We start from the raw sequence: 24963 nt of genomic DNA on the forward strand, positions 1-24963 counted from the left end.
AAACAAGTTGGACAACACCTCAGAAGACAGGAAAAACTTCTCACCACTGTAATTGTCAATAAAAGGAAAAAACCCTGAATAATCCAGCTATAAATCATCCCGTACCCAAATACTGATTTTTGAATGTTTAAAGTTATTATGATGAAAGTCAACCAATGGCATAAGTACCAACTTAAATGCACATCTAGCAAATTCAATTGACATATTCTTCTGGAATCAAACTATTCCAAGGCAATTTGTAATAAGTTTCTAAGACAGCATCTACCAAACCGTGCGACACACCCTCCAGAAGGTCACAAAAAGTTCTCTGATTTACTCTTATCAAGATATTACATTCAGCACATACTGAAGTGTTCAAAACACCCCTAAGAACAGTTTGAATGGATAACACTTACCAGATTTTAGTGTAAAAGAAGATAATTAGTACATGCTAGAGGTAGAAAAATGCAATTCAGAAATATATTTATAGTATTCTAACTTGTTTAATTCATAGTAGCTATTAGTGGTTATGGCAAACTGAGAAACAGAAAAAAAATCAACTATGTTTTACTCCAGTGTAGTTCTAAAGTCACCTTTTGGTATTACAGTAGATTTGAGCTCAGAGGGAATCAGCGCCAGCTATGATTCTGTTTCATCTAAAAAAAAGCATGCAATTTTTTATGCAAGTCCTTGAAATGTTAGCTGTAGAAGAACCATAACTGTTTGGTTTTTTCCTCTGGACCTTGCCATCTTTTAGCCTAATAACCTAGGTCACTTAGAGATGTCAAAAACCAAAAAAACCAGTGCTTTACTTTAAGCTTGGTGCACCCCCCACACCAAGTGCATGCAGCACATGCCCAAAAGAGGCATCGCATTAGTTTGACCTGGTTTGCTCAATGCCTGTATAAATCAGGTACTTCAGTAGGGCTTTTTGGCACTTCAATCTAATAGCTGATTGAATAAGCTGAATGAATCAGCTTTTAGGTACAAGTCAAAAAGCCCCACTGAAGTGCCCGATTTATACAGATGCCAGGGGAGCTGGGTAGAACTAATGTGCTTCCTCTTTGGGTAAAGCTCCGTTTTGGGGGGATTCTTTCCATGTCTGTTGGTGCCATTAATGGTTAAGGCGTTTGCCCAGAATTTACATATCTCACTTCCCCATACAGCACTGTAACTCCCAGGCCTTGATTAAGCAGGACTAAGCACTTGTCAACCTTCCTGTTAGAGCTAGCCTATTGTGCATGTAAGAGGGGGAGATATGCTAGGACAGAAAGTTTGGCTCTGTGACTCAGTGAGATGGCACTGCCCTGGAAAGGAGGGAGGCCTGGGTTTCTGGTTCCCTCCCCGACGTTTCTATGTTTTGCATTTAATACTAATTGGATGGACTGGGTAAGGAAAACAGAGACAGAAACAGGGGTACAGAACCCAGAACCTCCCACTTTTTTAGGATAGGGTATTCTTGATCGTATTTTGTGCCTTAGGAACTTAAGTCCTATTTAGTTTGCCTGTGCAAACTTTGCTCAGGACTATTTTATGGTCCCCAAAATAAGCCCTTCTCATTCTTTTATTGAGGTTCAAACATCACAGTTATTGTTGTAGTATTCAGACATCTCTTTCACATGTGTTCAAATGACACTCTTTTGAGAATGAGCTTGATTCCCAAAGCAAGTGGGAGAATCTGAAGTAAATTCTAAAGAGTATCCTACTGGAAAACCATAAACTTTACATGACTGACACAACCAGGAACCTTTGAAACATGAGTCTGCACACTAAAGGTGCCTTCTTACTGCTAGCAAACTAGCAGGCAGTGAAAAATTGGATGAAGCATTTTCAGCACAAGCTCCTTTCTCCCACTGCAGGCTGTCATTCTTCTCAGATAAGATCTTTGGAAGGTAGGAGGAAACCTGGTAACCCTGCACTACATTGCTTATAGCTTGTGTGTCAGCAAATCTTTCCTGTGTAGATCTGCTTTTCCATAATGTATAGGCTAGTAACTAATTGACAAACAAGGAAAGCAAAAAGAAAAATAAATAAAAATAAGAGCAAGAAGTTCAGCAAAACAACAAAACTTAGCTCCATACATGGAGGAAAACAAGACACCACCAGAAATTGAGAGTTGAAAGATGTGGTTGCTAGATAAAGTGCACATAAAATAATGTATAATGATTTAACTGAATTCAAAAACAAAAGCATTCTTGCTCATGGCCCAGTAGGTGGTTACCCTGATTGTCAAATCAGGGTAAACCTTGACAGAAACCCTGTAATAATAAAAGAACTAAGGCAGGTAAGGAGGCCCAATCCCAGTGAGAGGGGGCAGTGCTGCATCCCCTGTGGCCCAATTCTGGCATGCAGGGCAGTGAAGAAGCAGTGCCCAATCCAGCCTGTGGACTGGCTCCACGCCACTCATCTTGCCAAAAGGTTGAGCACCGCTAGTCTATAGGAAATTCTATGGATCCTATGTGTGCAAAAAAGAGGGGAAAAAAAAGGACTGTACAACTGTAATTCCTTTTCTGTGTCAGATTCATGTGCGCCCCTTGAGCTCTCCAAAATGCTTATAATAATTTTACATGATATAACTATGGTACAGCAAGTAAGCTAAGCATATGTTTTAGGGAATATGCTGTTTCTTTCAGGAACCTGGCTGGTGCATCTGTCTTGCAGGCTCAGGGTTAAACTGAAAACCACATCTGGGGAGAGACTGCATTTCCTTGGACCCATCTGGGTGCACCTCATGTAACAAATTCCTTACCACTGCAGGATCCTAACATTTTGGTTGCATTCTTGGTCTCTTCTGCTTCCTTTCTCTGGCACACTGAGGTACTGGGACTTTGGATTCTTTGTACTAAACATCTTATGTTCACAATAGTGGGAACGGGTTGGTGGTTTGTGAGGTACACAGGAGGGAACAGAGCTGTATACTCTCTCAACTTAACATCAATCCAGTGGTTGCCTACAGCTGTGGAAGATTGAACTCAATGACTTATTTGGTCCATTCCAGACCTGACAAAAGTGTACAAGCACCTTATGTTTCAGAGAGATGTGACACTGAGAAGCCTTCTTACAGGAAAACACAGTTTGCTGGGGAGAAGTGGTGAGCTGTTTTTAAGAAGACAATGGATTTTTAAGCATGCTGTCTAACCCAACTTTAGCTTCAGTGTTAGTACAAGAAGTGGAAGGAAATTTATAACATAAAATGTTGAATTTTCTTGACAAAGGAACTAGAATATGGAATGCTACTTAAAGTGCAAAAATTAGATTAGGGGCTTAGAGAGTAAGCCATAAACTGTCCAATGCAACAAGCCAAAAGTGAAAGCCACTGGAAATGAAATCTTCCAAGAAACATATGGGATATCAGAGGAGAAATGAAAGAGAAAAAAGATAAGTGCAGGATTCAAGAGTGATCCACTGAAAGTGCTGAGGAGAAGGGCTAGGATCCAGAGAAAGCCAGGAAATGTATTTAATACAGGATCTAAGATTAGCTAGACTCCTTAAGTTGGTGTTGAAAGGAATGGGAATGCATAAAGAAGCCTTACATCAATCACTAGAAACTCAGATTCAAAAACTAAGATTGCTAGACAAAAAGCTATTTCAACGTGATTTAAGAGAAACTCCAGAATGGAGAAGACCTGAGTCTTCAACCAGATACGCGCCAATCTAAAAACCTTTTACATGTTTAGCCCCAAGTCTTAGAATAGGCAAAAATGATGTGGAACCTGCTGCAGAGGTCTCCAAAAAAGAAATTTTGCTCAGACCAGCAAGGTTACCTCTCTTTTTTAAAGCTGCAACTACCATTGCTATTATTTTGATGAAAATCTCCTAATGGGTCACATGATGAAAAAACACAAGGTCTTGAAATGTAAAAGTTAAGGTACTGGCTATAAACCTTAGCAACTTCTAGTGAGATGAGACATGTGGAAAATCATATGGAAGTAGAGCTCGAAGCACCCATACAAGGTCATCTAGTCCAGCCCCTTGCTCAAGGTAGGATCATCCCTGACTAAATCAATCCACACAAGGATCTGTCCCATCTGCTCTTGACAATTTACAGGGATGGAGAGTCCATAACTTCTCTAAGTAGCCTGTTCCTGTACTTACCATCCTTCTGGTCAGAAAGATGTTCCTAATCTCCCAAACTAATTTTCCCCTGCTGAAGTCTGATGCCACTGCTCCTAGTCCTGTCCCCTGTGGCCACAGAGGAAAGCCCATCTCCATCCTCTCTATAATTGCCCTTCAGGTATTGAAGACTGTTATTAAACCCCTCTCAGCCTGGTTTTCTACAGACTACATAACCCTAGCTCCTTCAGCCTTTCCTCATAAGTCATGCTTCCCAGGCCTCTAATTGTTTTTCTTTCTTTCCACTGGACTCTTTCCAATTTGTCCGCATTCTTCTTGAAGTGTTCAAAACCAGACACAGTACTCCAAAAGAGGCCTCACCAGTGCTGAATACAGCAAAAGAATCACATCCTTTGATTTGCAAGTGACATTTTTGTTAATGTGATCCAGTATACACTGGCCTTTTTTCAGCAAGAGCACACTGTTGTTTCCTAAGGAGTTTATGGTCCACTGTAACCTCTAGTCCTTCTCTGAAGTACTACAGCCTAGCCAGTCATTCCCTGGTCTGCATTTATGCATGCAATTATTTTGTTCTAAGTGCAGGACTTTGCACTTCTCCTTGTTGAACTTCATCTGGTTGACTGCGGACCATGATTCCAGTCTATCCAGGTCATTCTGGATCCTTGCTCTGTCTGCCCTCCAGAGCATCTGCAACTCCACTCAATTTGGTGTTATTGAACAAATTTACTAAGCATGCACTTGATTCCATTGTCTAAATTATTAAATGATGATATTAAACAGTATCAGTCCTGTAACAGACCCTAGCAAACCCCACTTGATACTTCCTTGCAACTAGATATTGACTCATTGATGGCTGCTCGTTGCGCACAATAATGCAACCAGTTCTGTATCCACTTTACAGTACTTTTATCTAGTTTGTGTTTCCTTAGCTAATTAGTGAGAATGTTGTGGGAGATGGCATCAAAAGTCTTGCTAAAGTCAAGGTATATCACATCCGCTGCTCTCCCCCATCCACAAAGCCTATCGGCTTCTCATAGAAGGAAATTAGGTTGGTCAGGCATGATTTGCTCTTAGTGAATCCATGCTGGCTGTTCCTGATCACCTCATTGTCTTATAGGCGCTTCACAACAGATTTCTTGAGGATCTACTCCAAAATGTTTCCAGGTATCAACATCAGACTGACTGGTATGTAAATTCCCCAGATCCTCTTTCTCTTTCTTAAAGATGGGCACTATATTTGCCCTTTTCCAATTTTCCAGGGCCTTATCCAACCTCCAAGAGTTCTTATGGCTAATGGCTCTGAAACTACCTCAGCTAATTCTTTCCATACCCTAAGGCAGTGGTCTCCAAAGTGGGGTGTGTGCACCCCAGGGGGCGAGCAAGACAACCCATTTGGGTACAGAAAAAAAAATATTAGAACTTCTATTTATATTTATATAAATATAAATATACATATACATATACTGGGGGTGCGTGCTCAAAAATGTTTTACCGATAGGGGTGTGCAATCAAAAAAGTTTGGAGATTACTGCCCTAAGGTATAACCCATTTGGCCATGCCCACTTGAAAGCATCTCTAAGTAACCCCTGACCTGTTCTGCCCTTACTCCAGGCTGTTTGACTCCTTCCCTATCTTTGCTGCCTGCTGCACTCACCATCTGAAAGCTACCCCTATTTGTGAAGACTGAAGTAAAAAAAGGCACTGGACACTTCAGCACCTGCAGCATCTGAAACTAGATGGCCTTCTGCATTCCATAAGGGACCTACAGCTACTTTAATCTTCCTCTTATTCTCAAAATACTTGTACCTTTTATTGCCTTTTATGTCCCTTGCCAGTTTAATATACAAGTAGGTTTCTTCAGGTCAAGAATGTTGATAAATTTCTTGAATCTGACTGTCAGGAAACAAACTTGGCACAGCAATCCAGGCATTTTTATTGCTGCCAAGAGTCAAGGGCAGGGTCTGCAGGAAGTCTGGCACTATTAGTGCAGGCTGAGCATCATGTTGTTAAATAAGTGCTGAGTAGAATAGGGTCCTGCTCTATGACTTCTAAGATCTGATATGTAGGTACTAGATGTGCACCGATACATCAGTCTGATATTGGATTGGTACCAATATAAAGAAAATGGGCTGTATCAGAAAATGGCCTGATGGGCCCAATAAATGCCCGTGCTGCACACAGTCAAAGCACAGCATAGCATTCAGGCAGTGAGGAGTAGAACCAGTAGCATGGAAAGCTGCCTCCAGCTGGTAAGTTGGTTGTGCTGGAAGGGGACAGGGGAGGGAAGGAGTATCTAGATACCATTTGCCTACAGATATTTCATGGATGTAAAGGCTGTACAGAAAGGCCCATCTTGGCATTCACAGCAATATCCCAGTGTGTGGGAGCTTAACTGTTTTTTTTCTTTTGAAACAAAAACATTTAATAGGCTCAACATTTATCTGATTTTTTAAAGTGTCCAGGACATCTTTCAGAGGGTAGCAACAGGACTTGGTGGAGAAATTATTTTCCAGGTAATGACCAAAAAACAAAACCACTTAACAAATACTACTCATATAAAAATCTTATACACCACAATTACTTACAAATTAGTCATGAAAAATGAATAAAAGGAAATTTATATAATACTATATCATATGATTCTCCAAAATGGCTCTAATTTGTGCAATGTCGTTTGTTCACCCCAGAAGAGAAACAAACCAAATTATTAGTCTCCATATTAACTTTTTCTTTCAAAATCACTGATGCTGAACTACAGCAGCACACTAAAACCAATCAAATTGCATTTATAAATGTTCATCAAGAAAAACATTCTTTTGAACAAACAATTATTTCACAGTTGCAACCTAAGGATGTCATTGTAAATATCTGGGCATATTATGATACAAAAGATTCATATATCAAAGCCCAAAAATTCTAATGAAACATGCATGCAAATACATTTAAAAATTTTAATTCATGGACACTATTGTTAATGTAAGACTATGAAAACTAAAACCTGAAAAATTAATGTGATTCTCTTAGAGGAACAAGCATTTTTTTTTAAATTAAAACAGTAAGAAATCAACACACACATGAGATATACCTGGCATTAAATAAGTTTTATTTCATCTCTAGGCTCATTACATGATATAATTGTTTAGGCTATCCATGTTTGAAAATCCACAGGTCTTGTATTACAAATTGAATTCTAAATTAGTTTTCCAGGAATCAGAAAGACTTGAAACAGAAAAGAGTGACAGCCATACTAACAAGTTTACAGTACAGGAGAGCTCTTTAATATAACAGGTCCTTAAAAAAGGAGCACCTTAAATAATTGGTATCTAAACATTTATTTGAATTTATCACTAGTATTAAATTTAACAGTTTAAAGTAAGCAGTAAATTTGATTTTATAAACATACTTAGAAAGTAACACTATTCAAATTTACTCAGATAATCCCTGTGATGTTGTCTCCCCATAGTTTGCCATATGCCATTATAAGCAATTGATGTCAGCTTTATAAAGCTGTCATAAAAACATATGAGCTCAGATATTAAATTTGCTAGCCTGTTCATTCCAATATTGTAAAAGCCTAAGTCTGTCTGTCTGTCTGTAATGCTTTACTCACACTCTGACTGGCTCACAAAGAGCCAATCAGAGCACGAAGTGTTCTGACAGAAGGCAGCCCACTTCCATGATGCTGGGGACACAGGATGGAGCAGGGGGTATCCACCCTGCTCCCTGGAGATGGCGACAACAGAGCAGATGGAAGGGGGGGGTGAGGCCAGCAGGGCTGGCCTAGTCCCCCCCCCGCCAATCTTTGCTCCCTCCAGGTAACGTGTGGGGTGGGGAACTGAGTCCTAGCGGGAAAAAAGCTGGCTCGCCACAGCGGGGGGATGGGAGGCGGGGACAGCAGTCCCAGCCCCATGCAGCTACAGCATCGGCTGAGGGAGGGAAGGACCTGGCCTCCTCATCCCCTCGGGCCTGGGCCCACTCCTCCCCCGTGTTGGCCCTGAGCCTGCTCCTCCCATTCCCAGTCAGGCTCGAGGCTGGGAGGGAGAAGTGGAAGCACCAAGGTGTCGGCAGTGACGGTGGGGCCAGGGGAAGACTGGGCCAGGGCCCGATGCGGGGCGGAGCGAGCCAAAGCCGGGGGTAAAGACGGCCCACCGCAGCAGTTGGGGGGGGAGGGGGAGGACAGCAGTTTAACCCAGCCCAGCCTGCCCCAGCCAAGCCCAGCCCAACTTGGCAGCTGTACCCCCATTCCCCCATGTCAGCCCAAAGCCTGCTCCTCCCATCCCCCACTGCTGCCATGTCAGCCCAGGCCTGCTACTCCCCACCCTGCTCCCCCGGCTCAGCTTCTTCCCACCCTCAGGCCCTGTCCTCCCCCACATCAGGCCCAGGCCAATGATGATAAGGACCAATGATGAAAACTAGCTGAAATTATACGGACAATTTGAATAGAAGTATAAGTTACCCATGTTGGAATCTAGGGGAAAAAAAATAAAAGCTTAATATACCTAAAGAAATGTCGTTGGATCATCAATGATCATCATGGTCAGGGCCTCAAGGTTTGGTTTTTCTGGGTTTTTTTGTTTGTTTGTTTGTTTTGTTTGGGGGCGGAGGGTGTTGAGGATTAAAAGTAATAGTCATTATTCCCGTTTAGCCTAGCTGCAGCACCAACATTGGCTTTTTTAAAACAAAGTATTCACCTGGTCTCTCTCTCTCTGTGAGAGGACTGACAGAATCAGATTATAAGGGGATAGGACTACATACTATGAAAAGCATGATGCATGAAGACAAGGTTGTAAACCTTCAGCTCTTTTGCTGTACAGGCTTGTGATATAAATAATAGTGCAAATTCTTGATAGACAATTTTCTGGTATTTTTATATTGCAATCTAGCTGTAATAAAAGGGGAAATGTAGATTCTTTTTTTTAATGTCATGTGTACTAATTAAAGTGGCATTCAAATTTTAGTTCCTACTGTCAATTGAATTTGTGAGGTTTCATTTCCTATATTTCCATTCGCAAGTGTTGCCATGATGTCTTGTGCATATTTGCCTGGCGGAACTGGGTGTTGGTGACAGTGAGTCCACATTCCAAGCATTTGGTCAAGAGAAGGATGCCACTGGAGTTAACCTTTCCACTCCTTCCTTGCCGATGGTTCCGCTGCAGAGGTTTGAGTCCCTTCTGACTCTGGCATTGAAACTGCTGAACAGAATAAGTCTGTCTCCCTCTGGAATGTCAGAAAGGACTTGGTCAAGGTTGGCATGGAATTCCTCCTTGGTTTTGCTGGTGGGGTAAAGAGTCAGGGAATATGCGCTGATGACAATGGCATATTGGCTCCCTGCCAATTTGAGTCATGAGGTGCTCATTAATGACAGGGAACTTGTTGAGTTGATTTATGAGTTCACTCTTAAATGGCAAACCCAGCTCCGTGAAGTCAGCATTCTCCTTCCTGTTCACACTTCCAGAAGAAGGTATAGCCACCTCCTTGTTCTTTGAGCTGCCCATCTCCCACTCACCGTGTCTCACTCAGTGCAGCAACTACAATATTGTGTGACCCGAGTTCTCAAGCCACAATTGCGGTATAGCACTCTTGGCGTTCACTATTATGTTTATCCCCCAGGGCACTGATGTTCCAGGTCCCAAAACTGATTGCGTGTCTTTCTTGATCTCCACCACAGTACAAGTGATCCCATTGGACATGGTCATCCAGCCAGGAAGCAGGTAGAGAAGCTGTTTAGGACACCCTTTTTAGCTCCCTCCCCATGTAGGGTGAGCAGAGCAGATCCTGAAGAGGACTGCTCAGCTGCATTACTATTACCAAATCATGCTCCTACCTTGTTCAAGTGCTAGACAGCCTTCTTGTAACTGCTGCCTTTGTGCAAGTTCATGACTAAGGGTTTCCAGACTATCATAATCCTCCTCCTATAATTACTGGCTGGTCTCCAAAAGGTTTGAAAAATGTACTGGAAAAGCCATTTTCATGGAAGACTCCTGTGTATGCTTTCTTTCATTGTGGAGAAGATGCTGCACATCAGCTTCCATATGGTTCTTGACAGAATGGAACCCTGATCTAATGGCAAAGAGACAAGACGATCTGAGATCCCATTCTGCTGCAGCCTTGGTCCATCTTCATAGCCGCGGAGATTCTATCATCTTTTTCCACCTGCTCTGCCACTAAGGACTTATAGACCCACAGCTGAGGACTAGTCAGGTTTATTATAATGGTGATTTGTACTTGCCATGTCACAGAACCTTCAAAGAATATATGTGGCTTTTCAGGAGGGAAAGCATTGGTATTGGCACTTTTATTTTTATATATAGTTTCATAGACACTAGGGCTGGAAGGGACCTCAGAAGATCAATGAGTCCAGCCCCCTCTCCCAAGGGCAGGACTCATTAGGGTCAAAGGATCCCAACAAGATAACCATCCAAATGCTTCTTAAAGAAGTCCAAAGTAGGTGCTTGCACCACCCCTGCAGGAAGTCTATTCCAGGCCTTGGGGACTCGGACAGTAAAGAAGTTTTTCCCTATGTCCAGCCTAAAACGGTCTTGGAGGAGTTTTTGACCATTGGACCTTGTCACCCCTTGGGGCACTAAGGTGATCAGGTGTTCCCCCAGATCCTGATGCATACCCCTTATGTACTTATAGGCTGCTACCAGGTCATCCCTGAGCCTGTGCTTTTCCAGCCTGAAGAGTCCCATAGCTCTCAGCCTGTCTTCATTAGGCCTATTCTCTTGTCCTGTGATCATGCATGTGGCTCTCCTCTGGATGCTCTCAAGCTTCTCCACATCCTTCTTGAATTGTGGAGCCCAGAATTGGATGCAGTTCTCCAGTTGCAGCCTCACCAAGGCCAAGTGCAGTGGGAGGATGACATCCTGAGATTTACTTGAGTAGCATCTATGGATGCAAGCCAGAGTTTGGCTTGCTTTACCAGCTGCAATATCACATTAGTGGCTTATGTTGATCTTGTGGTCAATCATGACCCCCAAGTCTCTTCCAGCCATGGTGCTAGCGAGCATAGCACTGCTGAGCCTATAAGCGTGCTGCAGGTTTTTTTTCCCCCACAAGGTGGAGTACCTTGCATTTGTTGGTACTGAATGTCATCAGGTTTGTATCTGCCCACTTTTAAAGCCTATCCAAGGAAGCCTGGATCACTAGCTTATCCTCAGGTGTGGACGCTGGACGCTGTACCGCAAAGTTTAGTGTAATCAGTACACTTGGCCAGTACACTTCTGACACGAATATGCACATCATTGATAAAGACGTTAATGAGAACAGGTCCAAGGATGGAGCCTTGGGGGACACCACTGGTCACAGAGCACCATGATGATTCACTTCCTTTAGCCACCACTCTATGGTCCAGCCTTGGAGCCAATTTCCCAGTCATTGGACTATGAAGTAGCTGAGGCTACAGTTGGCCAATTTTTCCATGAGGAAATCATGGGACACCAGATAAAAGGCTTTTTTAAAGTCCAGATATGTAATGTCAATCTCTTCTCCCTTGTCCAAGTGATATGTCACCTGGTCACAGAAGGAGATGAGATTGGTCAGGCAAGACCTACCCACAACAAACCCATGCTGGCTGTCCCTCAGGATGTTGCCATCAGCCAGCTTCTCAAGAATGGTCTCTTTGATATTTTTTCCAGACTCTTTCCAGGGATTGAGGTCAAGCTGATTGGCCTATAGTTCCCTGGATCTACTTTCCTCCCTTTCTTGAAGATGGGAATCACATTGGCCTTCTTCCAATCTTCAGGTACTTCACCTGAGCACCAGGAGTTTTCAAATACCTTTGCCACTGGCTAGGCTATGACTCCTGCCAGCTCCTTAAGTACTCTGGGGTGTAACCTGTCAAGACCAGCTGACTTAAAGGTGTCCAGCCTCTTTACAAAAATCCTTTACAAAATTCCTTTACAAAATCTACACCGATGTTGGGTATAAATTCACCCTCACCCTGGCTGTCCCACATTATGCTAGGCAGGGAGGTCCCTATGGGTTGAAGAAAAACTGACGCTAAGAACCCATTAAGCAGGTTGGCTTTTTCCTGGGTGTCAGTTGTCAGGTGTCCCATTTATTTTATCAGGGTTCCAATGTTATCCCTGCTTTTCTTCTGACTCCCCACATATCTAAAAAAAAAAAAACTTTTTATTGTCCTTGATACATGTAGCCAGGTGGAGTTTTGGTTGCAGCCTTGGCTTTTCTGGTTCGCTCCCTACAGGTACAAAGCAGTGCTGAATAATCCTCCTTTATGGTGATTCCTAGCTTCCATCATTTATAAGCCTCTCTTTTTGGGTGTAAGGGGCCCACGAGTTCCCTGCTGAGCCAAGGGGGTTGTTTCATAGTTGGTAGGGTTGGAAGGAACCTGAGCAGATCATCAAGTCCGACCCCCTGCCATGGCAGGAAAGAGTACTGGGGTCAAATGACCCCAGAAAGGGTTGCTCTGCCCTTTTGCTACCTTTCCACCAAGATGGGATAGACATCCCTTGTGCTTTCCGGATCGCTCCCTTAAGAAGTGACCACTCCTCTTGGACTCCTCTCCCTGTCAAGTCATGGTCCCTTAGGGCCTCAACAACAAGCCTCCTGAGCTTATCAAGGTCAGCTTTCCTAAGTCGAGGACTTTTTCCTTGACTATGCCATTGTTCATGCCTAGGATTGCAAAGATGTCTACATCAGTCAAGCTATGCTAAGAACTGGTGATTGCTGGACTGATCATCAACTCGTCCACTCAAACTGGTTCCCAAATGACAGCTGCAGCAGAAGCAATGCCAATGAAAGAGCAGCATTGAAGGACTCAGGATCTCAGTCAAGCGAGACCTTTTCCACCACTGCCTCAACAAAAAACTGGTGAATTCCAATCAACAACAACATAAGGATGTCAGATGTACTTCAGGTGCCTTCAAGTCCGCCATCATTAGTGCCTGTGAAGACACTTGGATTCTCTACCAAAAAACAAAGACTGGTTTGATGAGAATGACTAGAAGATCCAAGAACTAATCAATCACAAGCACAAGGCCTTTTGTGCTTGCCAGAATGATATCAGATCCAGGCAAAATAAACTGAATCACCAACAGCTAAGGCACAGGTCCTCAGCACTTCACAGGCAGCAATGAGCTCAACTCGGCAGTATGGAGAGCTGCTAAATCTGGTGTAGTGGAAGGGGAAGGGAAGGGGCATGGGGGTGCAGACTAAGGCCCCCACAGTGAGGGAGGTATGGGGCTGGAGCAGGGGCAGAGGCTGTGGCAAGTGCTGCCCAGACAAGGCAGGGCAGGGCAGGCGCAGGACAATGCCACAGCTCAGCGGGGGCAGGGACAGCTCCCACTGCTGTGCATCACTCATCCGAGAGCTGCTGGTCCAGCGGTTCATCTGGCACTCACCTGCTCATTCAGCAGCTCCCACTGCTGCTCCTGCTGCTTGTCTGGTGGGAAGGTGGGGGGGGTGCCCCCAGATCTACATGGGGTAGGCTGGGGCCAGGGCTGCACCAAGCTCTTCCCAGCAGGGCAGGGCAGGGCTGGGCAGGGCTGCACTGAGAAGGGGGCTACCGGGGGGGAGGGGGGGGGAGAGCTGCAGCCACAAATTCACTGTAGCCCCTTCTCAGCTCAGCCCCACCACACCCCACCAGGAAGAGCTTGGCGCAGCCAAGATCCCCATGCAGATCTGGGGGTACACACCTCCCCCATGCCCTCTCGGACAAGCAGCAGGAGCAGCCGGATGAGCAGGCAAGCACTGGATGACCCACTGAACCAGCAGCTCCCAGAGTGGTGCACAATGGTGGGAGCTGCCCCCCACCCATACCCCACAAATGAGCCACCACACTGTCCCACACCTGCCCTGCCCCCACTGGGCAGCGCTTGCCCTAGCCCCTGCCCCACACCTCCCTCATCATGGGGGCTTTGATCTTCCTCCCCCCACACCCCTTCCCCCTCCCCTTGTCCTTCCACCACACCAGACTTACCTGCTGGATGTAGCTTTCCATGCTGCCAGGCTGGGTATCAGGAATCGGATCCATATCGGCCAATATGCCTCCTTTAAAATTGGCTATCGGTATTGGCCGCAAAAATCTCTATCAGTGCACCCTTACTTGAGACCTAAGGATAGGAGATGTGATCATGGACAGGGAAGCCATCAATGCCTGTTGAAAGAAGCATTTTGAAGACCTTCTCAGTCAAGACTCTGTTGTTAATGAGAGTTCTCAAAACCCAGTCAGGGATGATCTTGGAATTCCTCCAACCTTGACAAGATGAGGAAAGCCATCAAGCAGATGAATAATAACAAGGTATATGGAGCTGATGGAATCCCTGCTGAAATCTTCAAATGGAAGGGAGAGAAGCTCACATCACAGCTCCATGCCCTCATCTTAAGGATCTGAAATGACAAGGAAATCTCAGATGATCTTAAGGACACCATGATCACGACAATCTTCAAGAAGGAAGACAGATCCAATTGTGGAAATTACAGAGGGATCACCTTGCTGTCTACCACAGAAAAGATGGCTGCAAGAATCCTCCTGAAAACCATCTCCTTCCACTTACTGAAGAGCTCTTTCCAGAATTTCAGTGTGGGTTTAGGACATCAAGACGTGCAACTGACATGATCTTCACAGTTCGCCAGCTGCAGGAAAAATGCTGAGAACAACATAAACATCTCTACGTGGCCTCCTCTGACTTCATGAAAACCTTCAACTCTGTCAACTGAGAAGAGCTGTGGAGGATCCTTCTGAAGTACAGCTGCCACTGATATTTGTCACCATTCTTTGCTTGCTCCATGATAGCATGCAAGCAGTGGTTCTCAGTAACAGATCTATCACAGATCCCTGTGACACTAAGACAGGAGTTAAGCAAGGCTACATCATCTCTCCAACACTCTTCTTGATTCCTTATTGTGATGCTATATCTGACCTCTGACAAGCTTCTAGTTGGAGCAGAGCTAAACTACCAAATGGATGGTAAACTGTTTAATCTCAACAGACTCCGAGCTGAAACTAAGACTACCCTGGCCACAATTACCAATCTCTGGTAGATTGATGATGCTGTAGGTCTGTGCTTACTTCCAAAAGCAGACCTTCAGGCAATCATCAACATCTTTACTAAGGCATACAAGAAAATGGGACTGACTTTTAACATTCAGAAGACTAAGGTCCTCCATCAACAAGCTCTTAATGATCAGTCCCCAGCTCCAGTAAGTCAGATTCATGGTGAGACTCTGGAGAACATTGAGTATTTTCTGTAGCTGAGAAGCCATCTCTTGCAGAAGGCTGACATTGACAGAGAAATCCAATATCACCTCACATGTGCAAATGCAGCCTTCAGATGCCTGAGAAAATGAGTGTTCAAAGATTGCAACATCAGATCTGAAGCTAAGCTCATCATTAATAAAAAAAGCCACATATATTCTTTGAAGGTGCTGTGACATGGCGAGTACAAATCACCATTATAAAAAACCTGTCTAGTACAGAGCTCAAATGTGTACAACATTAAGAGAGCACCTCAACTCATTAGAGAAGTACCATTAATGCTGACTACAGAAGATCCTTCAAATCCAGCGGGAGGACAGACACATCAATATTAGCATCCTCTCACAAGCAAACACCATGAGTGTCAAGGCAATGATAACCTGATATAAACTTTGCTGGGCTGGCCATATCATCCAGGTGCCTGATTCCAGACTCCTGAAATCAAGTTTTATTCTCCCAGCTCAGTCAAGACAAATACTCAAAAGGAGGGCAGAGAAAGGGCTTCAAGGATGTTCTTAAAGCCAACTGCAAAAAAATTGGTATCAGCTCATGAAAGAAAGAGTCCACTGAGAGGATCACAATACTTTGAAACCTTGCAATGATAACAGGAGACAGAAACCTGGAACAGCAGAAACAGTGTTGCAGACAGAATCAAGAATCTAGAGCCACCCACCCTGCACAGAAACACATGCCTGAATTGCAACTGAGTTGGTTGATCCTTGATCAGCTTCATCAGCCATCTTCGGACCCACAGATAAAGCAATGATGGAAGGCAAACATCCTTGATTGTAAGGGATTGCCAACTTCTGATAGGCATTCCCAATACATTCACAGAATCATAGAAAATTAGGGTTGGAAGGGACCTCTGGAGGGTCATTTAGTCCAATCCTATGCTCAAGGCAGGACCATCCCAAACTAGATCATCCCAATCAAGACTTTGTCTAGCCAGGTCTTAAAAAAAACCCTCCAAGGATAGAGAGTCCCCATCTCTCTGGGTACCCTGTTCCAGTGTTTTACTACCCTCCTAGTAAGAAAATTATTCCTAATATCTAATCTAAACTTCCCTTGCTGCAACTTAAGACCACTGTTCCTTGTTCTGTCATTGCCACTACTGAGAACAGTCTAGCTCTATCCTCTTTCAAACTCCTCTCCAGGTAGTTGAAGGCTGTTATTAAATCCCTTCTCAGTCTCCTCTTCTCTAGACTAAATAAGCCCAGTTAGTTAAGTCTTTCTTCAGAAGTCATGTGCCCCAGCTCTCTCACCATTTTTCTTGCCCTCTGCTGGACTCCCTCCAATTTGTCCAAATCCTTTTTGTAGTGGGGGGCCCAAAACTGAATGTGGCCTCACCAGTGCCAAATACAGGGGAATAATCACTTCCCTTGACCTGCTGGCAACACTCCTACTGATGCAGCCCAGTATGTCATTAGCCTTCTTTGCAACAATGGCACGCTGTTGACTCATATTCAGCTTCTTGTCCACTGCAACACCCCAGTCCTTTTCTGCAGAGCTGCTGCCCAGCCAGTCAGTCCCTAACGTAAGTTATGTTAGGGACTGATATGTGGGATAGTTACATCCTAAGTGCAGGACTTTGCACTTGTCTTTGTTGAACCTCATGAGATTTCTTTTGGCCCAATCCTCCAATTTGTCTAGGCCACTTTGAATCCTAGCCCTACCCTCCAGCATATCAACTATTTCCCACAGTTCGGTGTCATCTGCGAACTTGCAGAAAGAGCACTCTATGCCATCTTCCAGGTTGTTGATGAAGACATTAAAGAAATCCTGCCCCAGGACCAACCCCTGAGACACTCCACCTGATACTGACTACTAACTAGACATTGAGCCACTGATGACTACTCTCTGGCCCCAGTGCTCCACCCAGTTTTCTGTCCAACTTACAGTCCATTCGTCCAGCCCATAGTTCCTTAGCTTGCCTGAGAGAGTGTTTCATAGACTCATAGATGCTAGGGTCAGAAGGGACCTCAACAGATCATCAAGTCTGACCACCTGCCTAGGGAGGAAAGACTGCTGGGGTCACATGACCCCAGCCAGATGCCATGTTATGGGAGACCTTATGAAAAGCTTTGCTCACATCAAAGTACCTCACATCCACTGGTCTCCCCACATCCACAGAGCCAGTCACCTCATCATAGAAGGCAATCAGGCTGGTCAATGGATTGTATTCCACAAAACCAATTCCAAATAACTAATATTTTAAAAAATCCATATATTTTGGTAAAATCAGATCTAAAACTTGTATATTATCTAATATATACAACACACATGTACTTTTTATATATTTGTATTTCCTACTGAAATTAATTCAAAGCAATAAACTCCGGTTCTTATCACACCAGAGTTTATTCCTCCCAGTCACACCATTTGAAAATGAGCCCAGGACCACAACACTGAGCCAGGTCAGAGCTGCCCCAGCTGGTAGGAGACTCCAGGGGTCAGCCTGCCAGCTTGAGACTGCTCCTGCCTGGTTCAACATGCTGTGGAGGGGCTGGCTGGAGCATGAGGGTGCTTCAGTGAGGGGCTAGCCAGCAGGCAGCCACTGACACATCCTCATGCCCCAGCCAGCACTGTCAGTGTTTACACATGTGTTACTGTGCACAAAAAAAACTATGCAGCTATGGAATTTATTAGTTTACTGTGGCCCAATAGGGTCACACATGTAGATGCTGAGACATCTAGTGTGAAGTTAATTACGCAGCTGTGTAGTAAACGTTTCATGTAGATGTGCCCACTGAAGATGTTAGTTTAATGTTGGCCCTGTCCAACTTGATCTTTCTGATCAAGGATGATGGCTCCAGTTCCATCAGAAATGCATCCAACTGCGCTTTTGTTTTTGGGTGCTCTTCTGCATTACAGTTGATATTTTTGGAACATGAAAAATCTATTACTGTATTGAATAAGAGCACTCTCAGCTACCACTGGATCCAAGAATACTTCCATTGACTCCAAAACCTATTTTTTCCAAGACTGCCTTCACATATTCCTCCCCAGCAAGGTGAAGAGCTACTATATGAATACAGTTTCAAATGCATCATAATCACAAATTTTCTTGCCTCCATGAAAGATTGCTAGGAATGAACTCTTCTTTGCTTCTTATCATAGTACATAACTGTACAGCACGTAAACACCTGAACTACAAAATACTTCAGGAACAGGTCTTTGATAAGCATCACACTGCCATGAGTTTCAATACTCAGTCCAAGTTTTCAGGTGTTCCAGTATCCACATAAAGATCTTAATAACGCATGGCTCACTCTAGATTAGAAGCATAGATTCGCAACCTTTTAAGAGCAGTGGGTCCAATTAACATGACATGTTCTGAAGTAGGCCACTACTGCTTCTGCTGCTGACTCCTGGTACTGCTGAATTGTCACCAATGAACTTGCAACCCAGCTGCCATCACCACTTCCCCCACCACTGACTGACATGCCAGCTTTTTGGGCTAAATAAAAATCACAAGGCAGGCCACATCCAGCCCATGGGTTGCCAGCTGCTGATATAGTAACTGGGATGGTGGCTGGGAGGGAAGAGACAAGGGAAATTCTCAATCAGATCTAGCTCTTCCTCTTTTTCCCCCATCAACAAATCATTTCAGAAGTCGATCTTTTTTAAAGTCTGTAAACATTTGGTATAAGGTAGCCTGCCATCCAGTGTTATGAAAGTCATATTTAGATAAACAAAAATGATGCAGAAATTCATGAAGCGATCTGACCTAGTAATCTGAGAAAAAACTGAGCAGTCTGGGCTGGCTGTTCCCTAAGAGTTATCAAGAAGTTTAAATTTTGAAAATCTCTTCTGAAGAAAGGATCTGGCCTGCATTTTACCCAGGACTGCTCCAATGAGGATTAACCTTTGGGCAGGCTAATGTATGTGTTTTCCCCAGCTTAACAGTCCTAAAGATTGGAAGGGGATTTGCATGCATTACAACACTCAGAGATCTTGCTGAGAGTTGTTATTTTGATACAAGTAGTTATTGCTGCATATCTTGGATATCAAGAACTACAAATACCCAATATCAATTTGTGTCTATGGACAAAATGATCTCTGAACTGATCATATCTTATCAGAATCTCTGGTCCTTGATGCAAGCATATCTGACTATCGCTTAAAGTCCTACAGAACCATATATCAAACTTTCTTGGATAAGGACAAAATGACGTACCCCTATAGTAAGCATCTTGAATGTCAATCTTGTTGAGGTATCTGAGATTCAAGATATGGTCCCAAGGATATTGCTCTCCTTGGGAAAACAGGAAATAAAATAATGGAGAGATAATACACCTTTAGCATTCTTATAGAACCTTTCTTGAGAAGGAAATCTATTTTTTTCAATAAGTCTTGCTCAATGTGATTACTAAGAAAAGGAAGGATGAGGGGAAGGACAGTAAGTTGGGATGGAGCAAAACTAGATGGATTATCTGTCATAAATGATGTTCAGTTCCCTGTATTTGGAAGCATTTGTGTACCAGATACTGTGGAAAGAAGATGAACAAGGTCTGAGAGGCCTAGGATAAATTACCAAAGATGTGGTTAAAAACAAAAACCCTTAGTGTGTAACTTAACAGCACCATAAAATTTACTATTTGGAGACCACTGCTAAGGGCTGTGATTATATGTAGCAAACCCAGTCCTGTATTCTGGGGCCATTTGTCAGAAAAGTTTAAACACCAGTTGAGATAGTTGTGGGTACTTCATCCTTTGCTGCCCTGAGACTCCAGGACTTGAAAGAGTCTCCTAGGTCATTAAGTCCAGCCTCTTGTGCTCATAGACAATTTACCAAAGAAGTCCTCACAGTCACTACTTCAAATCTTTACAGACACAACACCTGAAATGCCAAGAGCACTCTACTGTATGCCATAGGAGAAAGCAGGGGAGATGAGACCAATCCCCTTCTATGCAAGATTACAACCTCCAGTGGCCACAGTTTTGACCAACTGTTTCTCTTCCTATCAAAAATGTCCAATTTATACCCCTCAGAGCAGCTAGGCAAAATGCCTTATTGCCCTTCCTTCATCCTTTGGCAATTTCCAGACTTGGGTTTTATTCAGCCAGCACAGCATTCTTAGAGGCAGGCAGGTCTAAAAAGGGAGCAACACAGATATCAACTCCTGACTTTTCAACCTAGCCAAAGGTAAGTACCATATTAACTCATGTACCACAGTACCCTTTTCCCAAATATCAGCTGGCTAAACTATGGTGCACGGAGGGAAAGCAGAGAAACCACCTCTCAGTTTTATTGCCAAATTGTCAGTATTTGGAGGTCCACTGCCAGCTCCTTCAAGCAGACATAGGGAATAACTTATTATCATCAGCCAGTATATCAATGAAACCTGATAGAGGTACTCAACCATATTAGTAGTCTACAGTCAGGGAGGGTAGATTTACACCTTATAGACTAACTAAATCAGAGATGCATAGCATAAGTTTTCATAAACAATGGCTTGCTTCACCAGATACCGTGAAAGGACTGCAGGAAGCAAAACTGCCAAACAGAAAGCAGTGATTCAAATACAGAGTAGGGAAGGGAGAGGAAAAAGGACAGGCAATGTGGGTAAGAGAGAAAAACACAGAACAGTTTGTTTTTTGGCCACAGCCATTTAAGAGTCATCAGGATACTCTCTGTCATTACAAGGGAGAGGAAAGTATCTTCCTTTTTCATATATTTGTGTGACTCTGACAGGGGCAAGAGCTTCCTCCTCTGCTTCCCTTTAGCCATATGAATATGAATTTTGGTATTAAGCTAGCGGTACAGATGCCTGAGGGTTGGTTCAGAGTCAGTGACTGAGGCGTCAATGCCAAATGAAGAACAAATGTAAGGGGAACACTCCCTCAAAGAGTAGAGTGCAATTCCTAGGAAGAACTCATGTACCACCCTCTCCCACTGGATACAGGCTCGCAGAGCAGTTCCACAGCTCTGGAACAGAAAACAGAAATAGAACAGAAAATAATACGGAAAAATTGTACTATGCATCACCTGATGTACTGTGTTTATTTCTAGCAAATGACTCTTAGAAAGGATGCACCAAAAAGATATAGTCTGAAGAGGACTGAAAGTCTGAAAATTACTACCAAAATTATTAGGGGCATTGATAATCCTTTTATAGAGAGGTTGTTATTGAAGAGATTGGGACTGTTCATTTTAGAAAGGACACAAATAAGATACATGATAGAGATATGCAAAATAATGAATGATATCAGAGAAAGTAACTTGAGTGATCCCAATTACCCTCTCATATTACAAAAACAAAAGGATATTCAGTGAAACTGAAAGACATCAAACTGGTGAAAGAAAACATTTTCCTCTCAATGCATAATTAACTCACAAGGTAAAATTGGGGCCAAAGGTTTATCATAATTGAAAATAAGATCAGAGAGAAAGTAAGACTGTAATGAGAACGTCTAATTATATTTGAGAATGTTAAATCTGATCTGTGTTTTCTTCTTATTAAGAGACAAAATCCTGGCCTTGACAGTAAAAGCCAACCACTAGCTGATGGCATTAGACAAAAATCTCAACAGACAGGTTATTCCATAACTGTCTACTAATGGACTTCTTGCACCTTCCTCAAGCACCTGGACTGGTCTAGATGTAACATTTGTCTGGACTGGAATGGCAATTTTTATCTTATTGACTGCTGCTTAATGTAGAATGCCATTCAAGACATGGCCATCTGTGCAGAATAGTACTAGTGACTTGTTACCTTCATAGTATGCTACCTAGTTTATAATACAACAAAGATTTGTTGATGTTCATCAGTATAAATTCAGGTGTGATTTGGTTAAATAAATTTAAAAAGGTAAGATTTCAGGGCTTCTTTTTAAAATGAAATCCTGCAAATGCACAGACATGACAATCCTGTATTTCTGAAAAGACTGCAAGTAACAACATCTGAGCATCCAGCAAAAATGTATTCTACCATATCAAAACACTGGAAAATGCGTGCATGTGAAAGAGACAAATGAAACTAAATTACTGTTTTGTAATAGAGGGTACTAAAATTTTAGACTATTTTCAAATATTTTTGAAACTTTGTTTAACTGTTTTAGGAGAATAATATTCAACTTAATATACCAAAATGCAATAATAAGAGTCAAATACCTTTCAAGAAATAATGTCACTAGCCATCTGAGTTTGGATATGAAGAGTAGTACAGTGATAAAGTTAAAAAATTTACCACTGTTTAGAGAGAAAAGCATCAAATGGTATAATTATATTTTATAAAATGTATAATACCATTGGAAACAGACATGCTGCTTTTAAATCACATATACGTTGGGCTGAAAGGGACCTGAGGAGGTCATCTAGTATAACCCCTGGCCCAAGACAGGTTCATCCCTAACCAAACTACTCTATGCACGTGTTTATCTAGCCTGTTCTTACAACTACGCAACAACCCTGTTGTACAACTACCGGGAACATTGCTCAAAAAATAAATAAATAATGAAGACATTGTCCCAAAACACCAGGAATATATGCACCTATATCTTCAAAACCATCAGTTTTATAAAAATTCCTCTAAACTTTGACAGTCATATAAAACTGTCTCTCTGAAATTCTTTGATTATGAATTAATCAGATCATCTTAATAGCAGTACATTAAGTGGGAGAATCTCATCTGTTGGGCCACAGTACTGTAATATCTAAAACCATATCTACTGAAAATTATCAGCTCACCAAAGTTTCCCTCTTGGCAGATTTTCTGAGTTTAGTGTCATTTTGAACAGTGGGTGCCCTAAATTTGTCCTAAATTTACACTCTATTAGTCTCAATTCAGAGACTGACCAAAAATACAGAAAAGAACAACCAACTTCTCTCTCATGACCTAGTCTGACCAATAATTACTAGGAGGCATAATACTTACAGCAGCAAATTGAAGGGGATTTCCATGATACAGAATGCTACACCACTGAGAACTAATCTAGGCAGCAAATTTGTGCGTCATAATAATTTTTGCAGGATTGGGTCTTCGATTAGTATGAGCAGAGCTCAAAGGAAACAAAGCTTCTTGGGGGCTACACTTCTTCATTTCCCACAATACCCCTTAGTAGGATATGATACAAATTCTTAAGAGATGCTTTTCTTTCCAGATGAAAAAGAAAGTGTCAGAAAAGACCCAGGAACTATAGTACAAACAGCTCATTCAAAAATATGGTTCAGGACTGTTATACAATGCACTACAAATCACTACCCAAGCTATTTTTTCTTTTATTTTGGCACCTGAAATAGGAATGAATGTATAGACAGAAAGTTCTGTAAGAGAAGCTGATAGACTTAGTTGGGACACACTAAAAGTTCAAATAAAACCATTTTACTTGAAGATATTAAAGTAAAAACAGAAATATTTGTGGCCATTTTGGTCCAGTTTCCAAGAGCGTATTAAACCTTGAATGAAAATCGGCAGCATCCATTTTCCTTTCCATGTGCCATGCTAGTTAATGCACAGGTCCTGCACAGATAAAATATCACCAGATACTTCTCACCCAGATAAACAATTCACAGTATAAAGCATGTGCTTACAAAACACACTGGCTGCCACAAATTCCTCCCTAAACAACAACAGGAAGCAAAGGAAAGCAACTTTTTAAATCCTCCCCCCACAAATGCTATATAGAGGAATGGGAAGGATTGATGACTCAGGTTTACAATTGTTCTTTCCAGCCTTCCAAATCCTGCTTTCCCAATACCACCAGGTTTATCTATCTACCTAAATAGCCAGGGTGCAAGAGGCAACTGTGTGCAAGCTGCCCCTAGGAGCGCCTCTGCTCCATGCCATCGGCTCTGCCTTCCTGTCACCAACTCCAGGCCCTGAGCCGGGCTGACAGAGCATGTTTCACAGCTGTGCGTGACCTCCCACCACCCCCACCACCTCCCTCCTCTGGTCATGGGGGCTTTCAACGGGCTGCAGCTGAAACATGCCCCAGGACAGAATGACTTGGGGCGCCCCCACCTTGCCCATCCCGGGGGGTCCCCGCACCGGGCCGGCAGCCTCTTCCCTACCCCTCCCCGTGCGGGACACACTCCAGCCGGGCCGGGCCGGGCAGGCAGCACCCACCCGGGGTTCAGCACCAAGGCCTCGGACAGCGGCCGGGCCGGGCCGGGAGGGCAGCGCGGGCCGCACCTGATGATGTCGTCCTGGTGGCCCAGGTAGAATTTCTGGCGGTGCTCGCGGGGGCTGTAGACGACGCCGACGCCCGCCACGAAGTAGACGATCTCCTTGGCCGCCGTGTAGTAGAGGTTGTTGCGGCACTGGTGGCCACGGTAGCCGTACACCCACTCCAGCCGCAAGTGGCAGCTCGGGGCGCTGCGGTCCGCCATGGCCCCGGCCGCTTGCTAATCCCCGCGCGCCGGCATGGATGCCCGCGGCCGCCGCTCGTCCTCCTCCCCCTCACAGAGGGCGTCTTCGCCCGCGCCCGCCTCGCCGCCGCGCGCCGCTAGACATAACTGCGCGCGCCGCGACCGCCAACGGCCGAGTGGCAGGCATAGCAGCCCACCGCCGCGCATGCGCCAGTTCGCCGCGCATGCGCACTGGCTGAAGGCGCTCCCCTGGTTCTGCCCTTCCCTGCTGACCTCGGGTCCGGGGCCGGGATCGTGCTGGCTGGCCGCGCCCCGAGGGCCGGCGGCGAGCCCAGGAGCGCGACATGCTGCGGGCACACACGTCCTGCACACACTCCGCGCT

The 24963-nt window shown here is 43.8% G+C and overlaps 1 protein-coding gene across 1 annotated transcript in view; it reads right to left on the reverse strand.

Moving 5' to 3' along the window:
- The window catches only part of EML5 (EMAP like 5), a 230095-nt gene extending 205345 nt beyond the window's left edge, over positions 1–24750 (reverse strand). Inside the window, exon 1 of the mRNA XM_090033857.1 lies at positions 24406–24750. Coding sequence (XP_089889983.1) covers positions 24406–24602 — 197 coding nt within the window. The 5' untranslated portion in view covers positions 24603–24750. The remainder of the gene's footprint in view (positions 1–24405) is intronic.
- Positions 24751–24963: the final 213 nt, after the last annotated feature.

The sequence above is a fragment of the Crocodylus siamensis genome, chromosome 2, assembly GCF_052110815.1.
Source record: "Crocodylus siamensis isolate JL-2025a chromosome 2, ASM5211081v1, whole genome shotgun sequence".
Taxonomy (NCBI): Eukaryota; Metazoa; Chordata; order Crocodylia; family Crocodylidae; genus Crocodylus; species Crocodylus siamensis.